Genomic DNA, 25,754 nt, shown 5'->3' with positions numbered 1-25,754 from the left:
TTGGGCTTATTTTTATTTAAAAAAAAAAAAATCATGCTTGACAGTGAATTTTATTTGCATGAATGTAACAAACTCCAGTCTCGAGGTTGTAAAGACTGTTCAGGTTTGTGCACATTCCGGTAGATGTTTCAGCCCGTGTTCATGTAAGTAGCAAAGTTAAACAAGCTACAGAGGAGCTCCATGGTTGGATCAAAAATTCAAGAAGAAATTACATTTATAGTTTAAACATTTATGATAATGAATAAATGATGTGTTTATGTTCGATAAAACAGTTTTTGGGAATGTAACAAGAATACCCTGGCATTTACAATACTGCATTTACAAAGCCAAAGATCAGACTGATCAGCTACGAATCCCAATCCTTGATATTTCAGCTTGATTAATATTCCAGAACTCACTTAATTTACTTAATATTTGTGGTAATCTTACAACAGTGGAACTGCATTACCTCACTGACCGTTTGCCAAAAGACTGCATGTAGGTGTAGCTGACAAACAGTGGCAGCTTACGTTTGCAAAGGTCAGCACAAACATTCACTAAAATGGAGCTGTTGAATACAGGCACACAGACACATTAAGTGTCAAGACAAGTATGGTGTTGATTCTCTCTTTAGCGTGAAATAAAAAGCCTTCTGGGCGTATTGGCTGACCTTATTTAACTCAGACGTCATTGCTAAATGGACAGTGATTGATTGTGCAGCAGTACTTCAGTTGTTGTGTAAAGGTGGGTGGTTTAACCGGGCTTTCCATCACACCATTAACAAATATTCCCTTTTACACAAACCATGTCTTAACTGCCCCAGACTCAGACACGGCTCATTCACTTCTCACTACTCTTCATGTGTTGTTGACCTCATCGTCACACTTCACGGTAGGGGACCCGAACATTTGTGTAGGCTGTATCCGGAGCAGCACGTAAGTCGACGCATTGTGACAAAACTGAACAAAGTCGAGCAGCGGAGCAATGAGAGATGCCCACAGTGCAAACTCCGGAGCGACACGAAGAGCACAGCCCACGTACAGACGAGAAGCCCACGGGATGTGGCTGAATGAAAAGACCTTTCAGTGCAGCTCTGGGTCGCTCGCTACTTTGTTTCCTCGAACTGAAAATAGCCAGTGCCCGGCGCAAAAGACAGAAACCCACCACCTGCTTTTCCGATGATATAATAAACTTTAAACTTTAAACAATGTGCATGTTGGACTAAACTTCACAATGTCGCTATGCGCTGTGGTTAAATCAGATATAAGATACGGTCGGTAAAAGACACAAAAAGATCAAAACACAGCCCACTTTCACTAGGAGGCGAAGGACCTTTAAACCGTAAGCTCAAATGCAGTCTTTGTCCTTACCGGTGGTATATCCGCTGTCCCACGCGCTGATACAGTCATGCCACGGCGTATTCTGTTTCTCTGCAGCGTTTCCACAGCACGCGCCCCTTTTGTATGAGGTTCCATTTGTTCCATTCGCGCTCGTTCCCCTTCCCGACCGAGAGAGCGCATCGATTGGCTTTGACACAGACGACGCAAATCCTTCCGTTTACCAATAGCTGTCAGCGCGCACGGCCTGCCTGCCTTCCCACTACCGCCTTTCCTTTCCCTGTGTCCGTTTGTTTTCCAGCCAGGGGACAGTATGGATGTGACTGGCTCGCTTCTTTAATGAGGCTACAGCCCACAGGCTCTCTGTGTCTCATTGACACCCTGATGTGTTTTATTTGATTGTCTCTTAATGGCAGTTATATATACTGGTGTAATTAAAGTTCTCCATTGCCTGTCAGCTTTTGATTTAGTGAGGTAAAGTTAAATTTAAGTTTTTGTTGGAGGCAGCTCATTAGAGATGGCTACTGCAGTGGCAGGCTGTTCCAGCAGCAAGCTGTGATAACGTGGTGTTAAAACTAGCAAAACAATGACTAGCATTATAACACAGATAAACTGATAATATAATAAATGCCATGTGGTGAACCTGCATTGTGTTGTGCTAGTTTGAAGCGTGTTGCACTCTTGCATTATTCATTTCTTGCTCTTCTTGTGCTGTGTTCAGCTCTGCTGTGTTGCGCGGAGCCCCGTGGCTGCACTTCACTGAATGCTGTTTTAAACATTGCAACTCTACTAGGCTGTGTAACACACTATCACACAACAAAAACAACATACTATGCTGCGTGTTGCTCTACACTGTGTTGCATTGTGTAGTATTTAAGGCCAGACTAAGCAGTCTTTTAGAATAATTTTGATTCCTTGGCTGTTGCCAGGCAACAGCTGTCCTGAAACACAGATGAATAGGTGTCCCTGGGCTCTTTTCGCTTTCTTCATCTCCATCTTTACCTTCATCTTTTTTTTCTCTCCTGAGTGTCTCTCACTCACACACTTTGTTCAATGTAGAGGCAGTTTCTAATAATTCCCCCCACTTATCCCATTAAGGTGTTGTGTTCAGGGTTTTGGAACAAATAAAACTTGCTTCATATGGCCTTAGTGGCCCAGGAGTATAAGCCTGGCTTAGAAATAAAGGTGACCGCCCCGTCCCCCCTCCTTTTACCTATGTCAGCTCTGTTTCTTAAACTTAACCCATCCAAGCATTTTCATTCATTAGACAATATGTATTGCAAACACACATCATTGTTAACCTTATTCACAAGTGTTTTCCACACAGCAGGACTGATATGGCTGCTGTCCTCTCTGTGGGATGTTAGTCAGTACACGCTGTGTCTTCCCCTTGTGAAAAGCAATGACTGGAGGCGGGGAGCGCAGATGTTTTTCATGGAAATACTAATTCATTTGGAGAATGTGTTTTTTTCTTTATGTTTGTGGAAGAAATGCACTTAGCTTAACATGCAAATTAGAGAGACAGCTTCAGTGCGTTCATGACACATGTCAACAGAGAATGAAATTAAGCCACTAAAGTTATATGCAGCTGAATGGGTGATTTCAATCATATCCTATTTAACTCTGAATAGATAATGTTGACTTTTATAATTCCTTTGTTATGCAGCCTGCTCAGAACTGACAATGCTGCCGATCTGTATTCAGCATTAATGTTTGTGCTGGGAAAGAGCAGAACAGACACGGACACGGACAGATGGTTTTCAGTGAGAATTATAGTCTGCTAGGCGAGGCATCGAGCTGTTGCAGGTTGCTTGATGAATATTGCAAAATATCTACCGTTTTTAGCAGTTGGTCATACCTGGATTTCTGTCAAGCCTGGGCTTTGCTCGTAAAGTCTGGACAAAATTGTACCTCACCTACTACACACTATCCCTCTTTATTTCCCAGTCTGTGTTTTGTTTAAAGTTATTAGAGTTGTGTAACAGTCACTATTGATGCTGCATTATATAAATGGTGTGCAGGTGTCTGTTTGAATGCATTATCTGTCACCGCTGCCACATCACTACCAGATCAATTTCTCCATCCACTTCACCGACTAAATGATTCTCATCACGTCAACAGCAGTAAGACAGAGTCTGTACATTTGTTTATACAGAGACTTTTAATCAATGTTAGAAAACGAAATGCAGTCAGGAGCTTAAGAAACAACGTTTGAGAGCTCTTCAGCACTCATCAGTGTGGGAATAGAAGTAACAACAGAAACAAAAAACTATTTAACATGTCAGTTATGAGACAAAGTATATTTTCCCTTGTGAAGCAATCAAGGACTTAGGAAATCATAAATTATATAGGACAACAACTTGACTTTTCTGTGATAGTCTCCGTGAAGTGGACTAATCATACAAGCAGTCAGTCACTGACAATGATGAAATAGAACATGAGGATGTAATATTGATTTACAATCACAGCAATTCCTCTATTAATCAAACATTACACAGTGAATGACAGGCACTTACGAGCCTGCAGGTAAAGCCTCATCCCCACGGCCCAAAAACAACAACATATTTATCATTCATCATGTAAAAATATGATTCACAAATTAATATCATGATCTTGTCAATCGTAGGAATTTCTTTGTAGTCTGCAGGAATATAAAATGGATGTTCACATGATAACTGAACGATTTTCACTAAACAGCGTTTCTCGGGTGCCTTAGCTTGCTTTTGAGGATCACGTTGCTGCATAGCACAAATCAAAACCCACAGTTTAGTGGTGAATATACACAATTTTTGCACTCTAAAATGATCTTTGGTGAGAATGTAAACAATTGCACCAGAACAAAAAGATTAAAATCTTGGAGCGAAATGAAAACAAACCTCCGCACAAATATATTTTTACCTGATCAGGAGTCATACAACTAGTTGGAATAAGATAATTTGCCCTGCCTTTACACGTTAAACAGCAAACAGTGCTCGTAAAAAGCAAGCTGTAATTTAGTATAGCCGCTACCCCCTTGAACAATGAGGACAGATAATGCAGTGTGCATTGCAACAGAGTTACTCTTTAGGATCCCTTTATGATATTGATAAACTGAAGCGTGATGAATTAGCAGGGAGCTGCAGTCAGCAGGGTGATCTGGGGAAACAAGCTAAAATATTCGGGTTAAGGTGGATAGCGATAGGGTTACAGCATGAGAGGGTACAGGCATCAGTGTCTTTCTGATCCCAGGGATAAGGCACATTAATATGGTAAATAGTGTTGTCTCAAACCTTAATACCCCCTGATATAATGATTGGTCTAATAATACATTTGAAGCCTATACTCTACATAAGCATCAGCTCCTGTTGAGTGCAAGACACAAGTGCCTGTCAGTCTATCCACCTACCCATCCATCTAGCCATCTATCCTCCCCTCTGTCTCTCTGTCTGTCCACTGGTTTCAGGCACTCTACCACTGCTCCCAGCTGAAGTCATCCCCACCTCCAAACACAACAAAAAAGCCAAAGATGGTGAGGAAGATGACAGCGTTTCCTGTCATCACCAGACCGCAGGCACCCCACTGAATCTGTAGAAGAGAAATACTTACAGTGAATCAAGTCTTTCGGTGAAAAGAAATGCACAGTCTGCTGTTGGTTTTCACACTGCACTGCTGGCACAGTGTGTATCTCTCAAGATGCAGTCCAGCTTTATGCAGACAGCGTAGACATATTACCAATGACAAATAAAAGCCAAAGATGGTTACTTCATGGAAATCAACCTTCACAATATTTCAACATGGGTAGAGAGAACTTACTATGGTTTTCCGAGCTAGCACAATGGGAAGTCCAAAAGATGACACCACAATGCCAGTTGTTAAGAAATAGGCCAACTCTCTGCATGCATTGCTTGAGGAGTCCACGTCATCACTGAGGCGTCTGGATATGAAGGTCGGGATGGGGCTTAATACGTAGAAAATCAGGACAAACAGCGGCCAGTATACCCTGCAAAAACAGGTGCGGTACAGTCAAAAGCACGGCACACATTTTATGACATACAAAGGCATGAGTTTGCAGCTTGTCAGATAAAACTAAACAGGTGCAAATTCAACTACAATAACAACAACAGCAACAAAACACCTTACACCAAAACAAACATTTAAACATTCAGAACAGAATGCAACATTTTCATGGGGCACATGTTTTACAAGCTAACCTCAGTTTAAAAACATTCTGTGAGTCTGGAGGAGATTTCATTGCAAAATTAACCCCTATGACATCAGTTATCTCAGCCTGGGCTCCAGGTTGAAACTTTTTAACAGAGCGCTTGCATGATGAACTGAGCGTTTGGGTTAAAGAAGTGAGCATTTAGAAGACAGTGAGCTCTCATGAACGACGCTACTGAGATGTAGTATTCAGCACTGCTGGATGTTTACGCACCGGGAACTAAATTTCTGGGCATCTACCACAGCAATTTAGTTTAGAGTTTTCTTTTAAAATCTGACTCTTAAAAGACCTTAAACTTTATAAAAGGTACAACACTAAATGGCTCTTGTTGTGTACTGTTGTGTAGGTCTATCTTCAAATAATTACTTATAACAAAGAACCTTACCCGTACTGTTCCAGTGCACAACCCAGCAGAAGAAATGTAAGTCCAATGGCACCGCTGAAGGACAAACCAACAAGTGCTGAAAGAACAGAAACATTATATTAAATTACACTGGCAGAGATGCTATTGTCCATAGTTACAAAAAGAGCGTAAATAAAAATACGTTAGAGTCCGCATACTCGCTATGAAAATTGTCTGTATGTTAAGTCAACATTTAAGATTAATCCACTGTCAAAAATAGCAATAATTAACTAAAACAGGTTATAGCTTAGCAATGGATCTAGATAGGTTTCCAGCATCAAAGAAGCTTGATATTCTAGACAGCGTTATGAACAGTAGTAGCTTTCGAAATGATTCAGCAAAGGGTTTCGAAAATTGAAATCTACGCTGATAAAGTTATTGCAGAATTAACATAAAACGTCTGCGTGACGCAACAGACATAACTAACGTGACTCATGGACGTATACATTAAAGTACCTTTAATGCCAGCCATTGCGGTGAACGAGTGAAACTTTCTGTTTAACTTTTTTCGTTCCTTGTGTATTGTTTATGTGCTCCCCTTCTCGCTAGACGGACTTCCTGCTTCCTCCATCGGGACTTTTCTCCTCTTTCACGTGACTGTCTTAAAGTGACAATCTCGCGACAGTCTGCACGGGGTTTACACTGACCGCCGCGTACTGGACGTGCAGACTCACCTTCGTCACCATCTTCATTATTGGCTGATTGAGGGCAGGTTAATTAAACTAAAAATTATGCCGCGTTTCTTGCAGTTCCTCGTGACGAGGAGCACGAGACCATGCAGCGCCATTGCAAAGGGCTTGGTTAACACCCACGCATGCCTATTGACGTACAGTTTTGAAGTACTTGAAAGTACTTACAGCGCACGCTAAGCGACTTGATACTTCTACTCGCGTAAAATACAAATACAATTTTGTACTACTGTTTCTTACTACTGCTACTACTACTACTGTACTTAAATACAATTCCACGTAATGATGATCAAATAATATATATTCAAATCATATATATCAAGTTAACATGTTAGCACTAATCATATTAATAATGTATTAGTTTCCTGCATTAGTAGTAGTTCGACTTTTACTGCATTTTGTAGTATTCTACATTATACACCTGTACTTAATAGCTTTACTAACAATTTGAATGCAAGGTTATTGCAGTGGAACAATTTTACATACATGTATTTTTATTCATGTAAAGGATCTGAATACTGAATGCCACGGTGTATGTAATGAGAATGCAGTGTTATACAGTGTTGTACCATAATACACAAATCTATCCCACTTCCTAGCTTTGAGGTCAGGTTTCTCTGATGATGATGATGGAGCTGTGCACCAATAATGTCACAAATAGGCCTCTTCAACAGAAAATATTTTGACAAGTCACAGTAGAAAAAGCACATGCGTAAATAGTGAGGTTAACTGTGACCGTCTCAGCTTTAGGGTCCTGCTATTGTCTTATGCTGGCTTGCTGTCAAACAGTTACATTTGTATAGAGCAGAGCTTTTCTTTGTGTTATTTGTAACACCTGGTCTTTTATTTTCTGTACACAATCATGAATGTGTGTTATTTGATTTATACACTTATATATACTAACATATCTTTTTCACACAGTGGTGCCATCACTGACTGATGTTTTTCTCTGAACAGTTTTAGTGGAACTAAAACCCACAATAAGATGACCTCAGATGAACCAGAGCTAAAGTCAAGTTTGTCTCCCTCTTAGATTGTAATCCATAGTTTTTCTTTAAACATTTTTTTTTATACAAGCCTGTTTTATACACGACTGCTTCACAGTAAATACTGTGCACATGACAATAAAGAACTTGGCTTGATGGGCTTCAGTTCAGTGTGATATGGAGATGAAACCAACAGAAAGGCACAGCACTTCAAAGGGCATGAGTGATCACAGAGCTGGACCAGATGTTAGCAAACTGATGCTGCTGCTGTCCAGATGGAAATCAGGCAAGCCACCAGAGCTGGATAAGTTAAAATGTTACCTACTGTTCAACACTTTAAATGTCTCCTAATGTAAAGAGGTTGTACTAATAGTAGAAATAGAAGCAAAACATTAGCAAACTTCTCGTCACTGTATGTTTGTGTCTCCACTCGAGGGCTTGTTGTCTCATATCCAGAACCACAAACTCGGCTGCAGTCTCAGGTTGTTATTTGCTGATTATCTTTAATTTACCTAAATGAAGGAGTACGGATGAGCCAAATAATAATTTGAGTTTTTGTGGAAGGAAACACCCAGTTTTTACCTTGAAAATGAGCACTGGGTGTGCATGGAAATATTATTCATGTGAGAAAACTGTATACTGTTACTTTCTTATTTTCTAAAAAATCAATTTCTCAACTGTCTTCATTACTGCTTCCCGCAGAACCATAAAGCTGGCTTTGTGGGTGTGCAACATTGCGAGAATACAGAGCGTTGTAGAAGATTTTCACGGAGGAAATGAAAGTGCTGTTTTAGAGCCACACGCTGCGTTTAATAGGGCGACATTATGTCATGATTGGTTGTTTTGATCAGTAGGATTGCTGATGGTTTTGAAACCCTGCTGCTTTTAGTCAGTGACTGGTTGGTTTAAATTCCAAATGGCATAATAACACATAATAAAAGTGATACAGACAATTTGTTGCTACACTGGAGAAGACAGACACATGAGCCACACATAAACCAAAAATAAAAAGCAGTTTAATGTGGTACACAAAGAATCACTGAATATATTTTAGCCTAAAATCAAACTACTTTACATCGTGCAGCTACTGTTGGAATTGAAGCTCAGTTTATACAAAAATCTGGAAATAAGAACAACAAGGACATTACTAAAGCAATGGCCGACTAACATGGGAGGAGTTATGTGATGACTGATGGGCCACTTCGACCCGTCCTGTGATGGAGCTGGGAAATCTTCAGAGCAATGGTTACCAGGGGTGCAAGCAGCACCTGCCCCAAATCAGGATGACATGGTTACAGACTCAAGCACCTGACTCCACTGATACATTTCCTTATGCATATTATATATAACCACAAGCAGACACACAGTATACTGTTAAATACTTGTGACTTATAGATATTTTATTCTAGAGTGTGCAAATTAACATATTCTCCCAAATATAAGTAGCTGATACATAGAATATGTTAATGAAAAAATTAGAGTCTGATATGTCTGTCCTCACAGCATTAACATTTAATAAATTGTAAAATCATTTCATGCCAATCATACGACTGAAATAAATAGAATTAGATATTTTACCTGTGGATCTTCAAAGATTTGCTCCTTCTCATAGCTGTCTATGTAGATTCGAACTGTTGCCCCATGACTACCCGTCCCACTGAGTCTGTAGATAATTCGTGAACCATCAGAGAAGATTATCCGCAGACCCTGCAGTGAAAAAAAGCCCAGTATGTACCAGGTGAAGCTTTTAGGATCTGCAGGCACAGCTGAGTAGCCCCAGTGTTGAAAGAGTCCAAATATCAAGTGACCCCTGGATACATCAAGCATATGTACTCATAAGAACCTCAAAGGAATACAGCTCAGTGTATTCCCGTGAGTGTATTCACGTACCTGGTTCCTGGTGATGGTGCTGTCTACTGGGTCTGTGTACTCAAAGTTGTCTGCTTTTTCCACTTTGTAGATTTTGTCTTCCACAGCAAACCTCTGCTTCACAAAGGATTTGTCGCTGATCATAATCTCCAAATCCTCCATCATCTCACAGGCTGTGTCTATGTCTACATTCTCATAGTCATATCTGGGAGAAAAAAAACCCCAACAGCAATTAAGTACAGAATACATGCTTTGTTGTTGAGAGTGTATTTGTATATTATTTTGACAAAGGTGATAAAAACAGTTCAAAATATTTCAGTAAATTTAACCATTTTTAAGCATTTTAATTTACTCACCAGTGCAAGGCAGAATAAATATGTGGCACATATGTTCCACTAGATGTCAGTCATGTCCTGTATGTAATTTCTTGACTTGTATCTGTGTGATCAGCCCTCCTTATATTAGTTTCATCTCTATCAGATAAATAATGTGTACTGTTTCTACTCTTTCTTTGTTTCTTACTTTTGGATGGATGATGGAGTGCGACATCTCACCTAGTGAAGTAGTTTCTTCCATATTTTAGCCAGTGGTCCTTCATAATATCCTCCACACTCTGCTGTCTATTTGCCAGGATGGACAGCCATGCCAGCACGGCCCAAAGCCCATCCTTCTCACGAATATGGTCTCCACCTGGTATGGATATTTCATCAAGTTCACCATGCACATAAAAAGATAATCATAAGAATTAAATGAGAATCTTCATTGTCCCGCTCACTATTTAAATGATAAAGATCATCTTTTGATCTAAAAACTTGTTGAAGAGACATAGTACCTGTACCAAAGCTTTCCTCTCCACACAACGACAGTCTGCCTGCATCCATTAGGTTCCCAAAGTACTTCCACCCAGTGGGAGTTTCATATAAATCTATTTTTGTTGCCTTGGCAACTCTACAGGAAATGAAACAAGAGTATTTTATGAAAGCACAGTGAACAACAGAAGTGAAACTTTAAAATACTGTTGTTGTCTTGTTATTATTAATGTGTACTTCTGTTTATTTAAACCTTATTTAAAGTCTATTTGCACCAAAAGTACTGTGAGTTTGGCACGGTTTGGACTTGGAAAATCACTGACTCATTGGTTTTGGATGTAAAAGCCGGGCTGTATTTTTACCTGTCTAAGGCTGCGCTTGTGGGCATGCTGCGGGCGAAGCCCCTCACCCCTGTATGCTGGAAGTATGGGATGCAGAAGATGTTGTCAGCAATCACAGCCACAGAGTCAGGTGGGCTGACGAAGAAGCCGTGCTTACCAAGGATCATGTTACGGTCCTGGAAAGCCAACAGACAGGCAGAGATTAGAAGTCAAGGCCTTTGGTTCGCTCCCAGGATACCTTCCGGATGTGAGCGTGAAACATTTATGTGTTTTTCTTTATTTTAGAAGAGGAGACATATAACAGAAACACGCACCCCATCACCATCAAATGCTGCACCAAAATCATACTGTCCATCTCTCATGCTGTCAACCAGATCTGCAGCGTATGTGAGGTTCGGATCAGGGTGTTGACCCCCAAAGTCCTCCAATGGGACACAGTTGACGGCAGAATTGGCAGGGCAGCCCAGCTCCTCACAGAGTATTCTCCTCACATACGGTCCTACCACTGGGGAGCAGAGACAGGTGGTAGAGAGTGATGAGAGAACACTGGTTGTTAGAACAGTGATGAAGTACTTAAGTCAAATGTGGTGTTGTACAAAGTAGCACTACTGGCATTGGAAAACATCAAAATGATGTCAGCTCCTGTTGCTCTGTTGAAAACAACAGTAAAACACTGGGATATACACTGAGCTGTTTTCTTGCCTAGAGCTACAGCCTATGAAAAGATTAAAACAGATTAAAGTCAGCAGCTGCATATTTCCCTAAATGTTAAACTACTCTCTAGCGTTCCAGTCCATTTAAAATATTATCCAGCCTAAATAATGCAGCTATAAGAGCGACTGAGACAGAGAGAAAGGCAAAAGTCAGAGGGATAGGTTGTTGTTGATTCCTTATCAGTAGCAATACTTGTTATGACTTCCTGTGAGGGGGTTTATGTTGTTGTTGACGAGGGCATGTGTGGACTGTTCAACCTTTAGTTTCAGTTTCAGTGTTTGGGGATGTTCTAAATAGCTTCAGCAACCTAATCATTATTGAGTGAGCAGTTCCTGTTACCCCATGTCACTTCTCCAATGTTATAAAGACCCAGAACTACATTTAGCAAACAAGGTTGTGATGCTCTCTGTCAAACGGGCTTGGTGTTTATTTTCAGTCACATTTGACCTTATGCAAACATTTAAGAAACATGAGCACTATGTACCTGTTGTTTTTCCTGAGAAACTATGGTTCAGCTAAAGAAACATGTCATACTCTTTCTGAAGCCCAAGAATCTAAATACACACTTCTGGGGTTTCTGTATTTCCATTTCATCGCACTTTGGATTTTTACTCTCCTGCATTTGAGGGGGAAATCTTACAAAACATTTGCTATAAACTTCCTAATATTAATCCTTAATAATATTCTTTTTGTCGATTGTTTACAGAGAATACTGCAAAATGATATGCTTTTGGTAAACATTCTCTCACCTCCATGCATGGCATCTAGTCTTATCGTGATGTGGTTTTCTCCAGAGAGAAGTTCCTTCAGGGCAGCAAAGTCAAAGATGTTCCTCAACAAGTTAGCATAGGATTCGACAGAGTCCACAATTTCCACTGGACACAATCAGAAATGAGAAGCAAAATTTTATGTTTAGTTTTATTATTTTCATGAATGTACATGCCATGATGAGCATTAAAATTAAAGTTGAGCTGGCTGGAATGGCAGATTTTACAGAATTCTTCTAAAAGAAATGTAAGAAAAGCAATACCATCTTCAGGGAAATTTTTCACTGCTGTGACTTCAATCTTGCCACACTTCACCTGTGAAGGGTTTGAACTTGTTCTCTAGATCAAACATCTGCTTGCCCAGGGTTGTCAGATCCACTTGCAGTCCAGGGCAGATGGCAAACTCCTCAATGGTCCTGCTGATCTGAAAGATCTTGTTTGTAACTGCATCCTTAGCTGGGCCTGGATGCAGTAGATAAGAGCATATCTGATATTACATGTGATATTTCCATTTAGTGGCGTACAATAGAACTAGAATAGCTAAATAATATAGTTGATTTAGATATTTATTGGTAAAACCACACTTTACTAATGAACTTTGTCCCAGATTATATGTCCAGATAAAGTTTCACACTTTATGTAAATACTGTGCCCATGCCAGATATCTGAGTGAGTACTGCCTTGTTAATCGTCTATCTGACTTCTCTCATGACACTATTTTTCACTTGGCAGATGCTCCAGCATGCTTCTAAATCTCCAGTTACCATACCTCCATTTGCAGTATTGAACCTAATGCCAAAGTCTCCATCAGGTCCCCCAGGGTTGTGGCTGGCAGTCAGGATGATGCCACCAATGGCTTTGTGCTTCCTGATTACACAGGAGATGGCCGGTGTGGACATTATCCCATGGTGTCCAATGATCAGACGACCCACCTGAGGAAATGTCACACAGGTGTATTGGCTGGCCAGAGTATGTGTCTTAATTTATCTGATGGGGCAGGGGTGTACTGAATATCACATTTAGTGTGTCATGCTTCTTCCTAAGAGTAACTGAGAATAGAGTTTCATTTAATGAACCTTCGTTAATGTGCATCAGAACCAGTGTTTTTATGTGTCAGTGTATTTTAAATAACCTTTTAAGTATACCATCTGACCAAGAAAACATTGGCAGCTTGCAATTGTAATTGGATGCTATGATGAAACAATTGTAGTTTCAACAAGATATTTTATGCAAAAAAGTGTTCAACTATTATTTCACAAAATGTCAAAAATGTCTCAATGTCAAAAATATTGTAAACATTGTCACAATTGTCACAAACAATGTTTTCAAACAGCAACCGACAAATGCATATTGTGCCTTTAACTTGTTATCGTCTGGTCTATAATACAGTATGTTTTAGTGCTAATTTGATGTAATATTTTTCCCTCTTTAAATACAAGAAGTGTCAAAAGTTACAACTGAATGCTAGTAAGACATGATTGTACTCATTGATGAGTACAATCATTGCACTGCACAAGGATGATAACAGATGATGATGCAGGGGACCTGACATACATGCTCTCACCCACCCACCTACAAGCACACACAAACATACGCACGCATACACGTTGACACTGACCCCGTTGGCAGCTGCCATCTGCACAATGACCTTAATAGCTGTTTGGTTGAAGAAGCGACCGTCCCCTCCCACCACCACAGTTGAACCCTGACGGTCCCGTAGGTCAATGGAGGAGAAGATACTCTGGATGAAGTTGTGTAGGTAGTTCCTCCTGGACTGGAATACATAGACCTTTTTCCTCAGTCCGCTGTTGCTGGGTCTCTGGTCGGGGTAAGGGGCTGTGGGGACAGTCAACACCTGCAAAGGACTGTTGTCCATTGTTTCAAAAAGAGAATCAATCCTAATGCAACAGTGAAGAGCCTGGGATCCTGTTGTTTAGAGGGAAACAGAGGGAATGGTGCAGGGGGGCAGAATGGGAGGGCAAAATCTTGACTCCTCCTATTATTTCACTGGAAGCACAGGGTTACAGTGGTACTTCTGAAGCCCAAAATAACTTTTCAAACTAATGTGTGTGCAGAGGCAGGGAAGTAACTGAAGACGCTCCTTCACACATGTGCGGAGAGATCACTGTCAATGCTGCAGGCCCAGTCATAAAAAGTGTGCGTGTTTGGGTGTGTCTGGGAGGAAGTACTGAAGTGTCATGGGAGAAATGTGTCCATCTGTGAATGGCTGAAGCTGGGCTCCGAGTAATAATATGCAAAAAGAAGGACGACATCTCTCATCAAAGATACACTTAGCACTATTTTAAGAGGGGATATTTACCCTTTCTTAAAGCTGAGTGTGTGAACAGAGAGTCAGAGAGGCAATTAGAGAGTCATTAGAAGCACATACTGAATATAGCTGTGGTTTTAGGAAAGTATCTGTATACAAAACAAACATAATTTGCCAAGTCTAATTATACATGCAGCACAAGTAAATCAGAGTGGAAGGTATGTGCATGAGACAGAACAACACTACCCTCTAGAGTTTATTAAGGGCTCCCAACACAGTACAAGAATCACAGCAGCCCAGTGCAACTAAGTTTTAATTTGTAGTACTAGCATGAGGATGCATTAGTCATTCATTTATTAGACTTTACCATCAAAACAGAGTTAGTGATTTAGATTCAAGGTTCACATTACTCTGAGCCAAACCTCTGTTGACATAAACTGGTCATTCTGTGCCTGATCAAAGCCAGCACTACAGCCCATAATAGCAAATGGGACATTATAAAAGTTTGTCTTTAGTTAGAGTTTGATCAGGAAAATCAATTTCCACCTACAGATATTACATTTCTTGCAACATAAGGTTGTTCCAACACTATCTAAGTAAATGACAATAAAAGAGAAAACAATTTTGCAGCAAAAAAAAAAAAAAAAAAATGCTTAATCAAAACATTTTCATTACATTTTCAGCTATGGATATTCACACCCAAATGAACACTAGCATTAGCAAATCACCATCATAATTTGATTTATTTAGATAGATAAAATGTAGAAAATGTATCAAAAACAAAGTATGTAAAGAAAAGATGAGCAATATCTATAACAGAAGTTTCTAACCTTTATTGTTGTGGACCTCCTCAAAATGAAGTGATGTCTACTCAGGATGCCCTTAGATATACTGTGTCTTGTGACCCTCCTCAAGGGTTCCCTTCCCCCCCATGTTGAGAACCACTGTTGTATACTGAGAGTCAATGTGACCCAATATAAAAACCGCTCGTATACCGTCATATCATTTAATTTCTTCTAAATAAATTCTGACCTCTGAGACACAGTGACTGATGATAGAGTTTATGCCAACTGCTAACTGCATTGCAGTATATTTTAGATCTCATAATACATAGTAGTCTCTACAGTAGAGACTATCAGCAGTGATAAAGTCTTTAGGCTGTTTCTGCTTAGCACTTGACAATCAAAGGAAACATCATCCTTGCTGCCAAAGCCTTCTTAAACCATAGTTCCCCATATGAAACGTTGCAGAGGCTCTCCTGAAGAGGCCACTGTTTGATGCAGTTTTTTCACTGGTTGGTACAGGATCACTGAAACATGCCCGTCTCAGTGGAAGCTGAAGTGGAGGAGGTGGTGCTGAGGGAAATGAAAGGGTGGACAGAGATCTGTGTGATCTTGAGGGTGTAAGAAGCCTTTTGGCCCATCCTCCACTGAATTCCTCTCCTACGCTCTGAACGCCCCTTAGGCCTCATGTGGAAATACCTCCCGTTCAGGTTGGCTTCTCCGCAGGCGTTGAACCACCATCCACCTGAAAGATGACAGAAATTACATGTTGTGCAGGTGATATTGGAAGACAAGTGTTCATTAATCCCCATCCACAACTTTACATTACAAGAGGACAAGCATGTCTACTACATGCACATCTGCTGCACCTGTGTAGTTGCGGGCACAGTTGGAGCCCTGGTGGTTGTCATTGTCCCTGTCCTTGGTGGAGAACATCATGCCTGTGTGGTTGCTCATGGGATCCGACAAATCTCCAGACAAATGCGTGAGGTGAATAGTGTAGTTGCTCTCTGGACCATTAAGGTAAAATCGGTATTCGATGAAGTGTCTAACTTGTTTCCAATCTTCCAGCTGGATGTGAAGGACAGAGTTGCCCTGAGCAGCTAGAGAGTGGATCTTCCTGAGACCCAGCCAGAACTCCCCTGTGGGAGAGACATCAGGAGGGAGCTGATATGATTTGACAAACAGATGCAGTGCACACAAACTTAGATTCAGATGTGCGGGTATACTTATAGAACATAACATACAGAATTCCAAAATTGCAAGTGCTACAATCACAATCTGTGCCAAGAAGCTTTTAAACTAGCAGTTCAGAATGAATTTTCCCACAGTAGATGGCAGTTAGAGTCTCGGGAAAAGAATAGTTTCACTCACCCTGTAAATCTCCAAACCCATGTTCATACTTCTCCCAGGTTTGATCAAAATTCACAGAGCCGTCCCTCCGTCGCTGGATGACTGTTGCTCCATGGTCTAAATATTTTTTTCAAAAGTTATTATATTATTGTTATAATCCAAAATAGCAACAGTTATTTAATATAGTTGGTCTAAAATTACTTAACATTTTCATTGTTGGATTCAATGCTGGATTCAAACTGCCTTTATACATATGAGGTATTCACAGAAAATAATTCATACATGTAATCCATTAAACATTACTGTTTGTATTTTATTATGTAATTTTATCTCAGTTATATTTCATATACTCCTCAGTGTCTACTCCCACAGCTGTATCACAGCTGCTACTGCTGCTGCATTACACTGAGGATCACAATTTAAGTGCAATACACAGTTAACACACCTAATAAAGACTAAACAATGGTTAAAACGTCATCCTTAATTAAAAGATAAACTGCAGTCCTGTGCTGTGATAAAGTCTAACTTGTTGATGCAGTACAGTACCTCTTCTCATGTCACACAAGGCCATGAAGGGCTCTACTCCGCGGGGTCTGATGGCATAGACGCTGCTGACTCGTTCTCCTCTGTTGAACAGCTCACTGCAGTCTGATGGCAGATCTAGTTAAAAATTCCCACAAAGCTGGTGTCAATCTTCTGAGTAAAGGTCAGCTGCAAAGTGACAATCTCAAGCAGAGAAGTATACTTGTGACCCGAAGGTCAACAATTTGTATCAGAAGCAGGAAAAATGTGTGCAGGATCACTGATTGCTCGGTAACTGCTGAAACATTAAATTTGTCAAACTGTGTAACAGAAAATCGCTGATAATTCTTCTTAATTCCTAAGCACTGACACAGTAAGATTAAATATATAACCTTTGTTCTTATTGAAAGAAAAGATCAGATCAAAGCCAAATCAAATCAACATTTCCTCATGTTTCATTATCCATCTTACTCATCACTTCAGCAGAGCTGGTAGAGCTTGAGGTCAGATAAGGGGCGAGCGTTGGTGCTTCACTGTCCAAGGCTCCGGGAATCCTCTCCATGGTTTGTTGGGTCAAAGTATTGGCTGTAAGCTGGGGGAAATAGTCAGGAAAAACACTTTAGATTATAGACATAATCCTCAGACTGACTCTGATGAAATACTGTGGATTAAACAGCGATTCCACACATAATGAACTTTGGTTTGTTATTCAGCAAAAGTTTTCCAAAACTTTTGAGATATTTTACAGTAACAATATGAATTTTGAGCTCTCAAGCCTAAGGGGAACACAAATATATCGCTGAGGCACTGGCTGAGATTATTAAAAAGATGAACAACTCCTTTTTTATGTTTGCACCCTCCAATGATTAAAGTCAAAATTATATAGTACAGAATCATGACTCTTCTAAAATTCATTTCTATACACACACATTCACTGTGATGCCAAAAAGTTGCCTTTTTTCCCCTTAAAATGCTTACTCCTGCGAAGGATTATTTATATAGGCCCTCTCTTTGACATAGAAAGAACGTAACACCCTCCCTCACAGTATCTCAGAATAATATATTTTGGCAAACATAACAAAACAGTGAGTATTCCACCAACTCTCTATTTTTGAATACAGAGCAGCTAAATAAACTGCTCTTACAGCAACTGAGTGCATGAACCAGGAACAGGCATCTGAGCCATGGTGATAAACTTGAGCACTACATTATTTGTCTGAGTTTTTCTGCTTAGTCCTTAACATTTACCTTTTCCTCCAGAATCTTGATCTTAACCCTCTGGTGGTTGAGCTGGTCACTCTGCTCCCTCACAGCATTCAGCAGCTCTGTGATGCTCTGCTCCTGGCTGTGGATCACCTCCTGGTCAGTTAAAGAATGGTGGTATTTTATTGTTAATGTTATTCATAGTGTTCTGAGTCTATATTACAGCTGTTATATATTGGGAGAACAAACACAACACAACACATGGAAATGGATAAATAAACAACTTTACTACTAACTAATGAATGACACTAAGTAATCAAAAGTGTATCCTTGCAACTTGTTAAACATGTCTATTTTTAACAAAGAGCCATATGACATTTGCTATTTAAGTATAAACTGACTAATGCAGTAATGCAGAATTTGTACTGTCTTCAAAAAACTTTTTTATCGGGAAAATTTTCTGTCCCACCAAGAAGGAATTCATGTGTTAAGGTTTAAGTGTCTTGCTTTCTGAGTGATCTATCAAAGGTATTCCCACCTCAGCAGCATGAAAAAATCCCAGTCTACATTACTTTTCCAGAAACAAGTGATTCACCCTGAGGCTGTTGATCTCTGCCGCCTGTCTGCTCGTCAGCAGGCCATGTGACAGACTTCCCAGCTTCTCTTCCAGGACCTCCAGTTTGTTCTGCAGGTGACCCTTCTCCTGCAGGATGCTGTCCACTTTGGAGTTGATCTCAACCGACAGGCCCTTGATCTCCTCGTTGTTGGCCTTCAGTACCACGGTGGTCTTCTTCAGCTCCTCCTCTTCTTCTCTGATTTCACTGGCCAACACGGACAGCTGGTAAAAGGAATTGTCAAAGATGTTGAGCTTCTGGAAGATGTCATTTATCTGTCCCTTTGTCTTCTGCACAAACTCCCGCAGGCTCTGGCCCAGCTGGAGGAGGCCATTTGCCAGGAGACGCACATCATCCAGAGCAGCAAAGCGGGAACGCGTTTCAACCGGGGCCTCGGGCTGGAGGACAGGCTGCTCCTCTGTGCCACAGAGGGCTGGCGAACAGGCGGCAGCAAGGAGAAACAATAAGGGAATTTGTGTCATTTTCATGTTGCTGTTGTGCTGCTTCTCGAGCTGTGTGCTGGCTATGTTCAGGGAACAACTGGCAGCACTCTCCTTCTGTTTCAATTGGACAAAGACCAGCTGAGTGAGGAACCGCGGCTTTATACACTCTCGGGATTCAGGTCAATGATTAACCTCATCTGATCAATATCTGCATTGACGATGCAGTTTCCTCTTGTTCAGTGGGCTGTTGAAAGTTGGTTAAATTCAGCTAGATTCAAATTTTGACATTATCATCAGCTGGATTGACAACAATCAAACATGATCAACAGAACAAGGAAATTGAAAGATCTAACAAACAACTCGAATGCTGTAAAATGTGTCCTACATCACCGGAGTTCTTCAGTGCAACTCATCTCTGAATGTTGCTTCATTTAAACTGACACCTACTGACTTTACTTAGAGAAAAATCTTTTCATGTTTCATCTGCTTCCCACGGGAACCAAAGTTAAAAAATAACAAAAGCACATTCATTTGCACCTGCCCATCTACAGATGTTTTCCTCTGAGCCAGGACAAGGTGACATCATGTTTTCCTGACCTGCAGTTACCTGCACTGGGGCCACAGCTACTCCCAGTGGGTGGTTCATTTTCAAACAAGAAGATGACCCAGTTTACATATAGGATTGATTGAGACTTACAAGTTCATGGTTTATGCAACTTTTTGTTGTTGTTTATTTATTTTTTCATCCAGTAGTGGGTATGTGTAGATGCTGTGCAAGGATAGCTGCACGTAATATCTCCAGGAAACAAACTGCTCTTGTTCAAAATGAAATCGGGCAGCATGGGCTGTTTCCTCTGTAATTCTCAAGAGAGCAATGCTACCACACTCAGCATGTTGCTTCTTATCGATTTTAAAAGAATCCTTGCTCAGCCTCCCTGCGGTGAAACACCGGCCCATTCAACAGCTTGCAGTAAAGGCTGACTTGTATTTCTTCATCACTACTCCTTCAACTTTCACATATGCATACAATATAAGAAAACAAGTGGCTGAATTGTGGTGCATAGACTGTGGAGGTTCAAAGCAGTAATACTGTACTCCTCTGTTAAATGTTAACTATGCGTATGTGAGCAGGCCGCATGAGCCTCATTGTGTGTACACAGTAAACACAGTCCTCAACCCTGACTTCTGCAAGGACCCGGCACTAGGGAGGGTGAAATGTATGAGTGTGTACACTAGGGCCAACTTGAAGTGGAGTAGTGAATATACAACATATAGGGGTCACGGGGAGTGCAGGGGGTGGGGTGTGATAAACAAACGGTAAGAGAGTGAGGAAGTGACCTTTATACTCTATGTGCACTCATGAATATGTATTCTCATCATTTATCACAGAACATTGTGATTGACTGATTGATTGGGCTGCTGTATAAGGAGTTGCTCTACCTGATGATGGGCTCCATGGCCTCCTCACCTTGATGCACAACATATAGCAAGAGGCCTAGAAGCATGGTTACAAGTGAACTGTGCTTTTCATTCCTCTGCCATTCAACCTCTTGCACTACTGGATTTTCTTTGCACAAATTTTTGCAAAAATGTATTTAGAAAGCCTAAGGTATTGTGATGTATATATTGTATATAGGTTTGAGGTGTAAGCCCACAGCCCACGTGTGCACATGCTCACGGTGGAGGAGCATGAGGTGAGGCGCACACTCAGGGCTGCAAATCCGAGGAAAGCTGCGGGACCTTATGACGTCTCTGGACGGGTGCTCAAGAGTGGACCAGCTAGTTGGGGTCTTTGCCAAGATCTTCAACCAGTCCCTATCCCAGTCCACAGTTCCGCCTTGCTTGAAGTCCACTACTAAAAAAGCCTACCATCAGCAGTCTGAACGACTACAGTCCAGTGGCAATTACATCTCCTGTCATCACAACAGCGCATCTCACCTAGAGCAGCGGAGGAGCTTTGTAAGGGTGCTTTTTGTAGATTTTAGCTCAGCTTTTAATACCATCCTTCCCCACAAACTGGTGACAAAACTGGCAGAACTGGGACTATCAAAATGCATTTACCTCCGGAATAAAAACTTCCTGCCGGACCGCTCCCAGAGGGTTAGAGTAGGCACCACCAAATACAGCTCCCAGTCTCAGCACTGGCTCCCCACATGGCTGCATGCTGAGCCCCTGCTCTATACCCTCTACACCCATGACTGCACCCCTACCCACTCCAGCAACATCATTGTCAAGTTTGCTGATGACACAAAGGTGGTGGGGCTCATCTCTGCAGTGGATGGCCCGCAGCGGTGGTGCAGAGCTAACACTACAGTGAAATTTAAGAAGGCACAGCACAGACTGCACTTCCTGAAGATCCTCAAGAATAACCACCTCGCTCAGAAACTGCTTGTGTCCTTCTACTGTTGCTCCACAGAGAGCCTACTGAGGTACTGCTTGTACGTGTGGTTTACCAGCTGCACACAAGCAGAGAGAAAACGTCTCCAGAGGGTCGTTACTTCTGCCCAGAAGATCATCGACTGACCCCTACCCTCTCTGGAAGATCTCTACAGTTCCCCCTTCCTCAAAAAGCCCATAACATCTTCAGGGGCCCATCCCACTCAGGACACTATCGGTCTGAACTGCTGCCTTCGGCTAGACAATACAGGACAATCAAAACACAGAAAAACAATTTCTATGCAAAAGCCATTACTGCACTAAATTCTCCTTTGAACTGTTTCTGAACAGGTGTAATAATGTCCTTTTTGTGTATCATGCATTATGTGCAATATTAGAGACTTTGTCAGCAGAATGTGGAATGTATGTATGTCTGTGTGGTTTTATGTGTTTCACTTTCTTTATTCGCCTCAGTTATTTATTTTACAGTTTTTAATGATCTCTTTACAGAGTATTCATAGTTTTATTTCTTTAAAATTGTATTTACTTATCTCACTTTAAGCATTGCATTCCAATTTTGTTGTACAAGTACAATGACAATAAAGACTCTTCTGTTCTCTTCTATTAAAATTTCCATAATTTAACTTATTGCTTTGTTTTGTTGTACTGTTTCTCTGTTGTTCTAACATATGGATTTGACACCATGTGACCAATAAGGTCGTATAGTTTTCCAGGTCCTAAACTCTCTTTACAGCAACGAGAGCTGTCAAGTTGCCATGTGAATTTCTGTGCGGTGTATGTACAAGTACCAGCATATCAGTGTTACGCACACACTGTGATCAGGTTATGCAAGTTAACCAACATGAAGTTCAGAGCCCATGACTGTAACATGGTGATCTGATGCAGAATCTTCAAAGCTCACATCCTCCTCAGGGGCAAAATGAATGCACCTCAGGTGACAGCAGACTAAACAGTGTTTCCACGCCTGAACTGGTCCTCCTGGAGGTCCTGCTGAAGCAATATGTTTTCTGCAACACGTACTGAAACTGCCTGGGATTGGTCTGTGCACATTTTACGGTGGACTGATCTGTAAGTCATTTACTTCAAATATGGAAACATTTCTCTCCGCAATTTTTCTCCTCCTTCCACTATGACTAGATAATGAGTGATATTTTGAAAAGATAATGACGGACCATTTTTCAAACATTTCTCTCTCTGTGTCTTTCTCTAGTCATTGAACAACTTTGCAGTAACATTTTCAAGTTTAGCTGTTAGTAACTGTTGATGATTTCTCTTGTTTTTACATTTGGCGGCAGCTAAATATAATATTTCACACAGACTACACATGTGTTTACTGCCAAAACAAAAAAGTTTTTTATGCAGCTGGCATATTTGTAGTCAGTCTGCATTTACTACAGTCTCCTATATTTCAGCATATAAAGTAACACTAAAAAGGCACATCATCACTGAATACTAAACACTACATTCCATTTATTGTCAATAATGAAGGCTGTTAAAGAAAATAAGAACAATAGTCTTCCTCCCATTACATGTTATAATCATCTACTTGTACCTGTTATATAATTCAAAAGATGATGAACTTAACCATTCTTAAACACCTCCTACATAGCATCAGCCTTAACAGTAACAGTAGTACAGAATGACTATTAATCTATAGATTCAAATGAATTCCAGATGCTTTTTGTCATTATGGGTCTGTGGCCTTCTGGTCATAAGGACAGACTGGATTCATAGGTCAGTGTTACATGACTACTTACATGGTTTCATTTAACCAATGCAGCTACAGCATAATCTGTAACTCCCCTGACCACAAGCCACAGTTACGTAACAGACATGAAATGGGGGGATTATGACAGCTGAGACAGACCTTTAGGTGGACTGAACTCATTCCATTTGTTCTTTAAATGTCCAACTTCTCAAAAAAGCACTTAGCAAGACTAAACCAGGATGTGGATGTTATTGGTGAAATTGGCAGGATCATTTCAATAACATAAAATTTCAGTGAACACTGCCGTCTCCAAAATCATCACATGATTTTTGCTAAAAAGAGAACCTGCCTTTTGGGAGTATTTAACTTACCTCCAGCTATACTTTCCACAAGCATGCAGCTTCCCCCAGTAATAACAGTCAGATGGGTGGAAAATTAATACCCCACAGCTGACAAGCCTTGTGCCTTATGCATTTCACTCTGTGGTCCAAAATCTCATTTTGTAGAAGTTAATAATTAGCATTTCAACTAATATTTTAAGTATATTACAAAGTGAATTTATACCACACGACTCTCCTCAAAAGCGATGCAACTAAATCTTTCTCTGAAACTGCCTTTGAGAACATTTTTGCTTTTTGGCCAAGTGTTCCGCAGTATGTGGTCAGTCCGTCAGCAGTCATTTAGTTCAATAAAGACTGTTTTTTCTCTTCCTCTCCCTCAAGTCAAACCACAATCCCTCTCGGAGTCAGTTGTCTGCTTCGGTAATGGAAAAGGAGTATTTCTTGCTAATTCTTACTAATTCCTTTTCCAGCCATTGTGGGGCACAAGGCGGTGGTTGCAGTTCTTTTTGAGGCTCTCCCACTTCATCATGTCATGCACTCCATTAAAGTTGCTCAGTTTGTTTTGCTTTTAAGTTAGACTCAAATTGGATGCGACCAGTTGGAGACTATGATAAACAGGCACATACTGTGGGATATATAGGACGGGAGAAAAACATTTCTCTTGGCTTACGGAGACTGAGTGTGTCGCACCCCAACACAAGCACAACAAAAAGCAACAAAAAGAGATGGAGAGGAAAAAAAGAGATTGAACTGTAAAAACATGGAATAAAATAAATAAAATGAGAAGGAAAAACCAAAATTCCTATTCCCTCCCTGTCAACCAGATGCCCTTGGACTTTTTGCCCAGACTATCTAATTCACCTGCTTGCCTGTTCTCATTTCCTTCATTAGTTTCACATCACATAATAGCCCAGATCCTTTTCATACTATCATGGTGGGGAGTGCAGACAGCAGAGGAAGCATCCACCCATGGAGAAAAACAGGCCGACTGGCACAGTTGAATGATTTATTGTACATTAACGACCTTACAAGTAGGTGTTAGTAGGCAGGCAGACAGGTCCAAGACCAGATCCAGGTGAGGAAACAGAGTCAGAGCTGGGTACAAGGCCCATGACAACTAGAATGAACTAACAAAGGCACAAATGGTCAAGGTTGGTATAAGTAGTGAGTAACTAATGGAAAAAACTGAACAGGCGGATGAGAAACTCTGATGGAAAGGTCTGAGTGGACAGGTATGGAGTGGAAGTTAATAGTTTTGTGGAGGAGATGTGCTTGAAGAGGGGGACATAAGGGCAGAATGTGACTCAAAAGCCATAGAAGCAGCTCTGTAAGAGTGTATTTTAAGTGTTTTGAGCCAAATGCAAATGTTAGCATTATAAGGTCACACTGTCAATGCTAACAAGCAGCTAGCTAACATTTGCTAATTAACATCAAACACTAAATGGAGTTGAGGCTGATAGGATGATCACTTGTTGCAGGTATTTTAATAAACCAAATTATTGGGCATAGAACTTTGACCTGATGATAAAATGAACTATTACTATTCACGCTGAGAGTTACATGAATGTTTGAGCCAAATTTAATGGCAATCCATCCAATAAAAATCAGGCCATAATAATGAACTTGATGGTATTACTAAAGTCAGGTGATTGCCGAAGTCAGTAAGAGCTATCCTCTGGGAACCATCAATGTCTGTACAAAATTTTGTGCTAATGAATCTAGTAGCTGTTGAGTTATTATTTCATTAGGTAATCTAAAAACTTTGACCTCCTAATGGTACAAAATGAAAAGTCGGAGGATCACCAAAGTCAGTGCGGTTCTTCACATGGGTACCATGATTGCACAACATTTCACAGCAATACATGTGATAGTTGTTGAGATATTTCAGTCCAGACCAAAGTGGTTGAAAGACCAGTAGTTGAACAGACATTGCCATTCATAGAGCCATTCCACTAGCACAGCTTAAAAAGCAATTTCCACTTCTTCACAACAAATTTGATTTAGTCGAATTTAGGTGATCAGCCCAG

The 25,754-nt window shown here is 40.7% G+C and overlaps 4 protein-coding genes across 7 annotated transcripts in view; all 4 read right to left on the bottom strand.

Moving 5' to 3' along the window:
• Nucleotides 1-1,498, bottom strand: part of LOC124068890 (cAMP-specific 3',5'-cyclic phosphodiesterase 4B-like) — a 46,133-nt gene extending 44,635 nt beyond the window's left edge. For 2 of the 3 annotated variants that reach the window (XM_046407420.1, XM_046407421.1), the window contains exon 1: nucleotides 1,350-1,498. The gene's annotated coding sequence lies outside the window, so the exon portion shown is untranslated. The remainder of the gene's footprint in view (nucleotides 1-1,349) is intronic. The other variant, XM_046407423.1, reaches the window with a different exon arrangement.
• A 1,960-nt stretch (nucleotides 1,499-3,458) lies between these two features.
• On the bottom strand, nucleotides 3,459-6,532 carry LOC124069840 (leptin receptor gene-related protein). The gene is made up of 4 exons (XM_046409319.1): nucleotides 6,377-6,532; nucleotides 5,903-5,978; nucleotides 5,109-5,295; nucleotides 3,459-4,880 (listed from the first exon to the last, which is right to left on the bottom strand). The coding sequence occupies exons 1-4, from the start codon at nucleotides 6,390-6,392 to the stop codon at nucleotides 4,764-4,766; spliced, it is 396 nt and encodes a 131-aa protein (XP_046265275.1). The 5' UTR covers nucleotides 6,393-6,532; the 3' UTR covers nucleotides 3,459-4,763.
• Nucleotides 6,533-8,593: 2,061 nt separating this feature from the next.
• Nucleotides 8,594-14,033, bottom strand: LOC124070010 (phosphoglucomutase-1-like). Of its 2 annotated transcripts, XM_046409590.1 has the most exons (11): nucleotides 13,714-14,033; nucleotides 12,865-13,027; nucleotides 12,411-12,557; nucleotides 12,078-12,203; nucleotides 10,929-11,119; nucleotides 10,636-10,790; nucleotides 10,297-10,412; nucleotides 10,019-10,154; nucleotides 9,486-9,669; nucleotides 9,174-9,302; nucleotides 8,594-8,863 (listed from the first exon to the last, which is right to left on the bottom strand). In XM_046409590.1, the coding sequence occupies exons 1-11, from the start codon at nucleotides 13,969-13,971 to the stop codon at nucleotides 8,774-8,776; spliced, it is 1,695 nt and encodes a 564-aa protein (XP_046265546.1). In that variant the 5' UTR covers nucleotides 13,972-14,033; the 3' UTR covers nucleotides 8,594-8,773. The 2 variants fall into 2 exon arrangements, with proteins under 2 accessions (XP_046265546.1, XP_046265547.1); XM_046409591.1 differs by lacking the exon at nucleotides 12,865-13,027 and having other exon boundaries at nucleotides 13,714-13,841.
• Nucleotides 14,034-14,660: 627 nt separating this feature from the next.
• On the bottom strand, nucleotides 14,661-19,545 carry LOC124069908 (angiopoietin-related protein 3-like). The gene is made up of 7 exons (XM_046409416.1): nucleotides 18,820-19,545; nucleotides 18,270-18,380; nucleotides 17,493-17,613; nucleotides 17,046-17,159; nucleotides 16,521-16,616; nucleotides 16,016-16,288; nucleotides 14,661-15,891 (listed from the first exon to the last, which is right to left on the bottom strand). Exons 1-7 carry the CDS (start codon nucleotides 19,324-19,326, stop codon nucleotides 15,671-15,673), a joined length of 1,443 nt encoding a protein of 480 aa, XP_046265372.1. The 5' UTR covers nucleotides 19,327-19,545; the 3' UTR covers nucleotides 14,661-15,670.
• Nucleotides 19,546-25,754: the final 6,209 nt, after the last annotated feature.

This window comes from Scatophagus argus, chromosome 13 (genome assembly GCF_020382885.2).
Source record: "Scatophagus argus isolate fScaArg1 chromosome 13, fScaArg1.pri, whole genome shotgun sequence".
Lineage (NCBI taxonomy): Eukaryota > Metazoa > Chordata > Actinopteri > Scatophagidae > Scatophagus > Scatophagus argus.
This window is presented reverse-complemented; position numbering and strand designations above follow the sequence as displayed.